At 38.6% G+C, this 12,030-nt stretch overlaps 2 protein-coding genes and 1 long non-coding RNA gene across 3 annotated transcripts; 2 read left to right on the top strand and 1 right to left on the bottom strand.

Annotated features, from left to right (window-relative positions):
• Positions 1-260: 260 nt before the first annotated feature.
• LOC124268124 (gibberellic acid methyltransferase 1-like) lies at positions 261-4,599 on the top strand. Its single transcript, XM_046703144.1, has 2 exons — positions 261-356; positions 3,311-4,599. The coding sequence occupies exon 2, from the start codon at positions 3,376-3,378 to the stop codon at positions 4,597-4,599; it is 1,224 nt and encodes a 407-aa protein (XP_046559100.1). The 5' UTR covers positions 261-356; positions 3,311-3,375.
• A 4,058-nt stretch (positions 4,600-8,657) lies between these two features.
• Positions 8,658-9,775, bottom strand: LOC124268121. Its single transcript, XM_046703141.1, has 2 exons — positions 9,478-9,775; positions 8,658-9,151 (listed from the first exon to the last, which is right to left on the bottom strand). The coding sequence occupies exons 1-2, from the start codon at positions 9,773-9,775 to the stop codon at positions 8,658-8,660; spliced, it is 792 nt and encodes a 263-aa protein (XP_046559097.1).
• Positions 9,072-9,848, top strand: LOC124268122. The gene is made up of 2 exons (XR_006896208.1): positions 9,072-9,167; positions 9,554-9,848. It is a non-coding gene; the product is annotated as an uncharacterized LOC124268122 (long non-coding RNA).
• The last annotated feature ends 2,182 nt before the right edge of the window (positions 9,849-12,030 follow it).

Here is a 12,030-nt window from a genome sequence, read left to right as displayed (position 1 = left end):
TGTGAACTGGCAATCTATATATTGTAAAAAACCTAGCTATTTATATACACAATGCAATGAAACTTAGAGATTCACTTCTATGCCAATAATATCATATTTCCTTTTGTATACTTTGTAAATTAACTTATTGTCTTCTGAACTATATTTGCACATATGTACCGCTCTGAAATCCTGAAGTGTAGCCTGGGCCTATGGCCTCCACTACAAAGAAAATAAAGATTGATTGGACATGTGTGTCAGGTGACTGAAACTGCGCAGGTATCCATTACTAATAGCATCTGCTGCACATGGCGTAACTTGAGTAGACTTGACCTGGTGACGAACTGCTACATGCACGGAAATATCGTCTGGTGAATGTAAGTACGCTTTTAATGTATATTATTTATTATGTTTCTAAAACAACAACAATTGCAGCTGTTGTGAATTTGCATGGGAATGGTATGTGAAGGTTTGAGCTTTATTTGCTGTTGTATATGAATGCATACCTGAAACATTCAGTAATTCTTTCTTTTCGCATAGTTACACTGGATTTTTCATACCAATACCACGTGTTTTTAATCGTAGAATTTGTGTTATTTTAAAGTATGGCTAATTTGGACTATAAACGCCAATGGCTGAAGGGATGGTGTAAACCCAGCAAGGGTCCATGCAGGTTGCAAAGGTATTGTATGTCCCGATGGTCCCTAGTATGGTGACCTACCTTAAGTTGTTGGCGATCTATAGCAACTTTTGGTATTGTATTGTCTTTCATATGTAATCTATTTTAGATGTTCATACCAGTTTTACAATTATATCTGTGATATTCTAGTTATCTTTACTGTCCTTCGCCGACATGTTTTTATAATGATTATTATGACATTATAACTTCAATAGTCACAATATGGCTGGAATATTGCCGATGTGACTTAAAATCTGAACTCGCTCACTCACTCACTCATAGTTACATTGCCGACAGTGAGTTCAGTTATTGAACATCAAAAACAGATGTTTCCACAATATTTCGTCTAACTGGGGAGCTACGTTTATGAACACACGCACAGTCTATCCATACAATGTTAATTTTATGATGAACGCATAGTTCATCAATTCAGAATTTCACTGTTGAGAATAACCACTACTGACAAAGAAAGGCCATATGTACAGCTGTTTATCTGCCTTCTAACAAACAAAGAGCTCCGCGTGTGTTTACACACGGACATATGAACACTGTTGCCACCAGACACTCACCATGTAGTCACAATTGTGTAAGTGTAAACTCGTTACAAAATTGATAACAATGTTATTGTTTTCCAAGTCCAGGAGATATATAAAACAGGCAGAATACAACTCCAAACTGTTTCGTTGAGCTAGAATTGAGGCAGAGTTGAGTCTGAACTCAGAAAACCATCATGTCAATCACATACTGTGCGGTACCACTGCTGACTGACACCCAACTGTTTGGCTCGTACTCCAGTACTGAAATCTTAAGTGCTGATTAAAATAATGAAATTGTGTGACGGAAGCTTTAACGGCATACAGTCATCTCTGTATATTAATATACACATTGGTATTCTGATCACGTGATTGTCATTTTATGCCTTAGCAGCTTGTTCTGATGGTAAATTTGATTGAATCTCACCTAGGGGTTTAGATGGGTCTTGGATTAACAAAGTTAATTGCGTCGTGTGCTGTTAAAATGTTAAATATTGTTTACACAGGTATAACTACTTTGCATTTGGTCAGCATACTGTTATGGTAAGGATCAGGCCTACACGTGAATGCTCTGCTTAACATCGTTAAAATATGCAAACTGACAGCATATGGCGCTTTCAAATGGGCTATTGAGCGCGAGGGGTGTGTATGGGGTATTGGATTACAGTTGATCTCTTTCTGACACTCGTTTAGAGGTGAGGTGAGGTGAAATTGGGTTTAACGTCGTGCTTGAGAATATTTCGCTCATATGACGACGTGCATGCGAGTGTATGTGTATGTGCTGCTTGTACTATCCCAGACTGAAGAAGGTTTTATAGTGCTAGCTCACTGAGACATCATGCCGCAGTGCATGACATATTATACTGACTCCGAGCCGACCAGTCCTTGTTGTACCCATTAATGCTGAGCGCCAGGCAGGGACAATCAAGTACCATATTTAACGTCTTTTGGTATGACGCGGTCGGGGATCGAACCCGCGACCTTCCGCTCTCCGGGCGGACGCTCTAACCACTACACCACGGAGGCGGTTATACTCGTTTAGAACTTGACTCGGGAACACCAGGTGACTTCACACGAACCTGCTGAGATTGGCAGTTGCCCAACACACGCCAAGGTGCATGGTACATGTACATGTGTCTTGTGTGCACACAGCAGAAACATGAGTTGTGTCCCTTGCGAAGGGAGTTAGCACTGTAATGAAGTGACATAGAGTGCTCCCTGTTCAGGTGTTATCAAATTGCAATACATATTTGCTTGAGTCGACAGAAAGTGTAAACAGTTGACCAAATCTTAGCCGTGTGTTGCAAATGCCTGTGTTGTTCAAACTGTTTGTCAATCATAGAAATTCAACTCTGACTGTGATGCTGTTAATCAGTTTAATATTTAAAATGAATGTTTTCATCAACCAGTGCCCCTAAACGCAATTTTATAAAGACATCGTATTATTTCATATAATTGTTCTTTTTGTTATGGGGCGGTGGGGTAGCCTAGTGGTTAAAGCGTTCGCTCGTCACGCGAAGACCCGGGTTCGAATCCCCACATGGGTACAATGTGTGAAGCCCATTTCTAGTGTCCCACGCCGTGATGTTGCTGGAATATTGCTAAAAGCGGCGTAAATCAAATTCAGTCAATGAGTCAGTCTTTTTGTTATTAATCATAATATTCTCATCGACCGCCTCCATGGTGTAGTGGTTAGAGCGTCCGCCCGGAGAGAGGAAGGTCGCGGGTTCGATCCCGTCATACCAAAAGACGTTAAAATATGGTACTTGATGGTCCTTGCCTGGCGCTCGGCATTAATGGGTTCAACAAGGACTGGTCGGCTCGGAGTCAGTATAATGTGTCAGAGTGGGGTATTCATGCTTCACTGCGGCATGGTATCTCAGTGGGCTAGCACTATAAAACCAGCTTCAGTCTGGGCTAGTACAAGCAGCCGCACATACCCATACACACGCATGCACGTCGCCATATGAGCGAAATATTCTCAAGCACGACGGTAAACCTCACCTCACCTTAATATTCTCATCAATAATCAGAATGGTATAAATGTCTTGATACGTGGAGCTAGACAGTTGGTGATAGTAAAACCAGTGAGTGAATATATGATTTGTCTTTTCTTCAGGCCACCATTCCACAACGGGATTGCATGCGACCCTCTATAATTAGAAAACAAAAACTGCATCAACAATGTCCATCAGGATACTCTATTCAGAAATCAGAAGACATCTACGCATTCACAAGGGATTTACAGCTGTACCAGTGAGATACTATGAAGATGTACCTAAAGCATATCGCCCGTATGGGAAAACAGGTGACGGAAATTATGGATCAACACTCGGAAAACAAAATGTTCTAAATGTCGAACCAGTGCGAGAAACGATTCTCAGATTGGCCAAAACCATTCCCTTCACTGACAAGGACTCGGTCTTCAACATTGCCGACTATGGTGCAGCTGATGGTTCTACTGCCATGGCCATTTTCCGCGAGTTGTTGGTAACTCTGAAAGATCATCATGGTCCCAACACCCAGTTCCAGGTTATTTATGAAGACTTGGAAATGAATGATTTCAATTCCCTCTTCAAACGTATGTCAGGAATCATCCCTGATCCGCCGTCCTACCTCCTGGAAATGGACAATGTCTATGTTCTTGCTTCAGGGACAAACTTCTACAAGCAGTGTGTACCTTCAAACTCAATGCATTTCATGATGTCAATGACGTCTGTCCATTGGTTGTCAAGGACTTCAACCACCTTCAAGGACTCGATTTACAAAGATGCCAAGAGTAGTACTGAGGAGACGGCTGCACTACACAAGCAAGCGGAGTTGGACTGGAAGACCTTTTTACTGAGAAGAAGTAGAGAACTGAAACGAGGAGGCGTACTTGTCGTAGGTACCTGCGCTGAGTTTGAGGGCAAAAATAATGGAGAAAATAGATACACTCAGTATTCCATGGTTGGACAACTGAATGAGGTATGGAAGAAATACAGTGAATCTGGTAAAATCTCCAAAGATGAGTTCGTCAATACAAACATATCCGCTTGTTATCGCAGCATGAAGGAGTTGAGAAAACCATTCGATGACAAAACGTCACCAGTTTCAAGGTCTGGATTAACCCTCTTGTCAGCTGAAGCTGTAGTGAACCCTGATGTATTTTACAACAATTGGAGAGAGAAGAAAGACAAAGAAGGAATTGATGAAAGGGAGGAGTTTGCCAGGATGTACGTGTCTGCTCACAGGAACTGGAGCAACAGTACTTTCATGAATGGTCTCTCAGATTCCCGATCACTGGAGGAGAAGGAGCAGATAGTTGATGGACTCTACGACGATGTGAAGAAACGTTTTTTAAGGATGAACCCCGAAATATTCAAGGCCGATGCGAAGTTTATATATATCGTGGCCAGGAAGGAATAGTCATCTCAGAAGAAAGGAAAATAGGGAAGACATGGAGTCATCTTAACAGGCAGACATGAATAACTGATAACAATGAAACATCAACTAATTTGGTGTGACTATTGGCTAAGAGAACTGTATGAAATAGGCCATTCCCACAGTTTGCTTAAAACTTAAGCGTTTACATGCCGACGCCGCACAGCAGTAATGATTCCATGTGATGGCGGTTTCTGAGCAAACCAGACAGTCAAGTGATCGATTGATCAGGTTATCCAGTAATTAATTTTAATTGTCAATTTTGTCTGCAAGTGTATAGATTCCACGGTAAAGAAAAACAACATTTTATTCATTGATTTACTCAATGGTAACACACAGCCATCAATAACTTTGGCATCTGAGCAATTGTATTATTTGTGTTGTTGACGTCGTTTCTAAACGCCGCACTCAGCAATATTCTAGCTTCATAGCAGCGGTTTGTAAATAATTGAGTCTGGATCGGACAATCCAGTGGTCAACATCTTGAGCATAACTACCTAATCCCGTCAGTAGCATCTCACGTCAAGCAGGTGTTGCTGAAGACCAATTCTAATCTAGATCTACACGGGTCACAGAGGAAAAGCTTGAACACCCCACCCAATTAGTCTCACGACTAGCATGGTCGACCACGAGACAACACTTAGGGTAGACACATCTCTTCTCAGAATCATAAGACGAAGTAATGAAAGAAGTGCAGACTTGGAGCCGTCATTAAGATCTTAAATACAATTGACATCAGATAGCGAAAAAAAAGACCATTAATTGCTGTTTAAGTAATAATTAACAGTATACATTGCTTATGAAATATATATTCTACGATACATGTGCTTATAAATCTAACCAATTATCACTTGTAAACAATGTATCACAAACATCATTGAGAGTAATATGAAGTAAATTTACAAAGACAAATGTACTTATGTTATTATTTCAATATATTTTACGAATAATAATCTGTATAAAATGAATGAAGGAGCTACTAGTGTATACGGGCAGTACTGACAGCACCATCCCAGTGGCACAGTAAGCCAGAAGGCTGTCAATCTCACTGAGAGGCATACATCTAGCTACGATATCCCATAATGAAGCTACGTATTGTCAATATTGTTATGTAATGCTAGTATGATTGCTTCATTACCAACAAACAATCATCGAAAAAAATTGGTTAGCGTCATTTTTCAGATTTTCCTATCCAGGTCGTTAGTGCAGATATGTATAACATGATGCAACTTGCTACTTTAATGTGATGACTAATATATCATGAACATAAACTTCTTGGAGTCTTAAAAAAATATATTCAGTCATGGCTTTTCAGTTAGTGAAGTGAGTTTTCTAAGAATTAAACAAGTTTTCAGGCCCTGACAACTACTACGATATGTTCCATTGTCAAGTATTTCAAAGACTAAAGCAGTAGTTCCAAAATCGTTTATGTTCGATTATGAGAAAATGTGATCGATTGCTTGGTCGTTTGGTCACTGACGTTGTAATGTGAATGTTTCAACCAGGTTTGGGGGTACATTTTATAGGGCTGGTCCTTGTGAACAGCACGTGCAGCATGAGTTCCATGAAAAACATAGAGAACACTGTACCATCTCCGAGACCATTTCCTGAGTTCCATTCTGAGTTTGGGAAGGAATGTCTTTGCTCAGGTAAAGTTGGAGATGTTGTCAAAAATATCCAATATAAACATTAAATGAGTTTACAGTTATCCGTTTCTGCGAAGGAAAATTCCAAACTGACGTTTCTTTTGCTGCTTAGTATATATCGTATTATTTTGTTATTGTATTGGTGATTGTCTTTCGTTTAGTTGTGTTTATATTGTCTCTTCTCTTGTTTTGCTATATATCCTTTTTCTTGATGCAAATGCAAATTTTGTATTGCTAATTATCAGTTGAAGGCCCAGTCTTTCCAGAGCAGGCTCTCTGAACGACAGCTGCATCGTATAAGTTTGTTGACAGCATGTAAAAAGATTAATGGTACATCGTATTCATATATGTTGACAGTTCTTATATAAGATGGACAGTCCATCATAATATGTGACAGCACCAACAGAAGATGACAGTAGGGGTATACGATAAACGGATACATGAGCATTAACAAGCTATGTTTAGGAATACTCGGAAGTTATAAAGACATATGTTTATTAAACCAGCAATAAATGACAGGAATATAAATATATTAACACAAACATTCAGAGGAAAAGGTTAGCCACTTCTAGCAACGCCTGATGAACAGTTTTGACTGAAAGTAATCAACACACGTTGTTGGGTGGATGCTTTAATCAACCTGTATTGTTACAGACATCTTGCCAGTGTTACTTGTCAGGGAGACAGACCAGTTAGCATAACGTTTCAGAGCGACTTTCCAGATGTGGATGAGGTACAGTATCTTACACATGTATCTACAATTCTATATTCGCATATGTACTGTGGGGCCACAGGCCTAGCATACAAAGCAGAAGGTGGAAACAGCGTAATGTACTGTCTAGTGAACACTGCATGATAAACAATGAAAAGTTTCATAGGACATTAAAATAAGATGAACATATTAAGGATACGAATTCTTGGAATATTTGCTTAAACTAAAAAAGCCTTTTTCAGATATTTTCTTTTTAAATCATTATATTTACAGCAGACAAACAAGTGCTAAGCATATTCAACTGCATTTAAAATACATTGTGCACATGTTTCCCTTTCACAGTTTGTTGGTTTCCTAATTCCATCAATAATCTATGTGTACTGTAATCAAGTTGTAATACAGCCACTTTATATGTTCAACAATATACTTCAAAAGGGTATGTCTCTGCACACATGTGAAATTTAAAGTTTATAGTAATTACACTTAGAAGATAAATAGTTTCGTTTGTTCAATTTCCGGGATTCATTGGAATTCAACATAGGCAAATTTAGTTTAAAACCGACGGCGTCAGCCGGAGGTTTTAAACGCTAAAATTTGCCTATGTTGAATTCCAATGAATCCCGGAAATTGAACAAACGAAACTATTTATCGATATTGTAAACCAATTATTAGTAAGAAGCGTTTTCTCAATGAACTCTTTGACGTAGCGAGATCGTGTGTCGTAATGCGGTTAGCCTCTCGTGGTCAAGTTCGCTGTCGCCCCAGAAACGGAAAACAACAAGAAGGGTTAAACTATTATCTGATGGGGGAGATAGGTTACGTCATGTTCCAAATGAATAACTGTCAATATAATACATACAACAAAATGTATTCAGTCATGTTTTTATTTAAACTTGATGAGTAACAGTTTACATGTCTTCATGTTAATCCCAATTACTGCAATACCACTGGAATTACAATGACAATGAACAAATTCCATTTTATGCTACCTTCTCCACCTCGTGTTACCTTACGTAGACTGGCCCAATCAAGTACGACCACATGGATTTCATCGTGTCAAGTTTGGCCTACTGTTGATTCAAGAAGCTGACATTTATGGTAGAATTGTGTATGCCCTGAAACATTCCCATCACGGATACAATTGAAGAACTTTGCAAGTGTGAAGAGGGCCTAGATGAGGACACAGTGTCAACGACACGAGAACCCACGCGGTGGCATTTGATTGCTCTGTTTTCGCTATCATTACCCTGCAAAATGGCCGAGTACGACCTCTTCTGTATACTGCTAGATTCGGTGCAATATGATTTTAAACTCTGATCATTTTTTATGCCCAGTTATTTTTCAAATTTCTCTGTTTTCGATTCCGGCATGGGATAGCAGAGTGACGGCTGTTGCGCGAAGGCAGTGATTCGTGTATGTGTGTGGCAACTTGGCATTCTTGGAGATGTTTTTCATCATTTGTGACAGTGAATTTTTTGCCAACGCACCGTGAGGTGTACCAAACAGAATCGCGGATATCGACGACAGATTTTGGATGTTGAAAGAACGATTCATTATTGGGATTCATGTGGGATTTGTACGATTTAAAGGATGAAACCGGACAGTGCGCGTCACCAGTGGCATAGATCCTTTTATTTGGCTCAATGGAATCTGTCAAATTGCCACGGTGATTTTTTTGTGAGTTCCTAGTGTGTCATTTCAATATATTCACAGCCATCTTCGTCAACGGAGACCTGAAAAGACGACGAGCGAAGTGATGCCTGGTTTTCATTGCCCCGACGGGCGAATCCAAGAGTTATGTCAAACCATACTTTATTGAATAGGCCGACTGGTAAAGACAAATCAAAACTTTCTCGGATCATTGCCAGCTCGGTCGCGGGGATTGCAGCGTGATGTTTAGTTTTATCTAGGCCCTCCTTTTTCATTTTTCTGACCATAGAAATGAAAACATTGTTTGTTGTATGGAAATCTTTGTCGTTCATAATATTAATGTCACGTTCATATGGAGGAGAACGCAAATGGCGATTGATGGCCGCCCGCAGTCCGACGAATGTAGACTTCGAATACATTTCGCCACGACCATTCCTCACTTCAGCGTAGAATGAACGAAGATAGGTGTTGAGTGCTTGAGCATCAAAATTCTCAAAATCGGAAGGATACCCCCTCTCTTGGAGCCACTCTGCGAATAAGAGAAGGTAAGGTTATAAAGTAACAAATTTGTTAGAAAATCATAGATTTTTTATCCACGCTACAGTACAGTATGGCTTGGTGTGTATGAAATATTGGGCTAAAATATTTATGCAATCAATAACACGTTATTGCATTAAGTTATCGTTAAAATGGTTGTAAATTCCCATTTTTCCGTCAAGGCAGAGTTTGATGTGTATGCTTCATTTATTTATGGATACAAACAGTTTGTGAAAGACGTTTCGCCAGTCTAAACTAATCAGGGGAGGTAACTATCAATTTGTTTCCCTTTGTTTACAAAGTGTCGTATGGACGCACCCCGGAACAGTTTCACACCCCAGACGGTATTTCTGTTGGTCGCCTTTGATAAAGATCCATCAATGATTTGTTGTAGGTCATCATCCTTGACCTTTGCAAAGCGAGAGCTGGAGCCACTCTGGTCAGCCGATACTGATGGACGCTCGGTTGTCGAGGCCTGGTCCGGGATTTTGACAGCGTTAGCCGAGTTGTCAACCTGAATGGATTGTACGTCAGGTTCTTGGAGAGAGTCGAAACCTATTCCCAAGTAAAAATTATTGTTTTTAACAACTGTAAGTACTTTTTTAAGTTTATTCATTTGTCAATTACCAGAAATCTTTTATCAACACTGTCCTTTGTATGTCACTTTTAGAATAAATGTGTTTGCTCAACTGAGATTTTATGTCTCTTCAATCAATACTTTAAAAAGCACATAAGCGTTCTGTTAGGTAAAAAAATGAAATACTTACCTTCATCATTCATGAACTCCTCCAAAATTGCATCATCTCCAAAAATTTCATCAAAGGAACCAAGAAAAAAATTAGCATCACACAAAATAGAGTTAGCCTCCATTATGCAAATGAAAGTAGTGCATATTCTTATGTATCATTGGGCTGTTATTCGGCTTTTGTAATTCAGGGAATCGAACTATGTTCGACAAGGTTTCTCGACCAATGAATTTGCAAAAAAACACACACTATTGGTTTACAATTAACAAGAGAGTCTAAGATAGAAAGGATTCTTTTTGCAAATACATGTCGTTTTGAGTTGGATGGTCAGGAACACAGTGATGCCATGCATATCTACACATTACTTTGATAAACATTTGTCATTGTAGACTCAATTCTGCGCGCCATGGCTTTCATATAATAACATAATATATAACAACATATAACAAATTGCAACAATTTCTTGTCATCTTTAATATTTCCATCGGACATATAAGAATTATTGCATAACGAAAATATATATAGGGACATTTCAGAGAGTGACTGAGTGAGTTAAGATTTATCGTCACATTCGGCAATATTTCAGCCATATCGTGACGAGATAACGTTTTACAGCAATAAACAAAATATTAAATATATTTCAAGGTTATAAAATCCTGTCCCCAAAGCACAGTACAACAACTAGTTAATCACATTTTATTTCAAGCTAGGGAGCATATAACATAGTAAACTGTTTAGTGACAACACAATATAAAAATACGGGCTATAGATAGCCAACAACCGACGGTAGATCACCATACTAGCTATATAGGGACCATGGGGACTTACAGTACCTTTGCTACCCGCATGGACCCTAAATGGATTGATACTATGCCTTCAGCAGCTGCTGATTGTATGATAATTTAGCAAAAATGCTACCTTTGAAAAGGTTTGCAAGTTAAATTGTACTTTGAGTCCCTCGGGACTTACGTACGTATAACATTTGAAGTATATTGTTTGATATCATTGTTGTTTACAAGCAGATATACATTACAACTTAAACAGCTTTCACTTCATACAGAAACAAGTTGCTAAGTCATGTAATAGACGAGGACAAATTTTAGTATCAAATATTTAAAAACAATGCGTTGTGTGAAAGATACGTTATGTGTAAAATTGTGTAAAATTCCAACAAATATTTTAACTTCCTTTGCTGAGTTACTAGTATGTTCATTCAGTGATAATGTCTTTGTAAATGCAAAATTCAATGCATCTGTAAGACGTAACAGTATCCAATATCACCCCTTCAAAAAGCTATTTTTCTTTTCTTGATGGCTTACTTTTCTTGCTAAACACAAACACTCTGGGGTTTCTATCTTAGTTTCAAGTTCTCATAATATAATTCTAAACAGTAAATCAAATATTGCAAACATTTTATGCTAGTCGACTACATAAAAATACCGTCAGCAAATAGTGAGTTAGATATGATAAAACGTTTCAGGGTGAAGCTGAACACCACCATCACAGCTGTTTATTTTGTTAAAAGCTTATTCATGAATGAAAAATAAACAGAATACAATGGAGCGTGGAACACACCCTTGGCGAACACTGTTATGAAAGGTACAATGATCAGTATAGTTATCATTTAGGTTAACGCATCATTTCATCCTTTCATAAATACTGCACATCAGTTTCCTCATTTTGTTGGCAACACAATGTGAACCAAATAAAAGCCACAGAATCTGAAAAGGAACTGCAAATAACTTTCCTCCTTCCGATTTCTATGTCGGTCTATAATACTATGTAAACAAACATGTCATCATTTGCCGAACGTATAAACCCAACTTGCCTCTGCAGTTTTATCTCGAGACTCATACCAGTACACTAAATGCGTGTTGATGATTGAAATACGGACTTTGCTAAATATACTAGAAACTTTAATGACTGTGTGATTGTTTACATCATTTGTAGATCCCTTTTAATGAAGTGGAACTACAACTCCCAGACACCAGTTCTTGGAAGAATCTAAACTACTTTCATAAATGACACGGTGATAACGAACTAAAGGATAATAACGAACTATTTTATTGGCCCCGGTCAAATGCGTGTAACAAACTATAGTAGTATACTGTAAATATATATTACT

Source organism: Haliotis rubra, unplaced genomic scaffold (assembly GCF_003918875.1).
Source record: "Haliotis rubra isolate DU_JTF1 unplaced genomic scaffold, ASM391887v1 Scf1362, whole genome shotgun sequence".
NCBI lineage: Eukaryota > Metazoa > Mollusca > Gastropoda > Lepetellida > Haliotidae > Haliotis > Haliotis rubra.
Note: the sequence above shows the minus strand (reverse complement) of the source record. Positions and strands in the feature narration are given on the sequence as shown.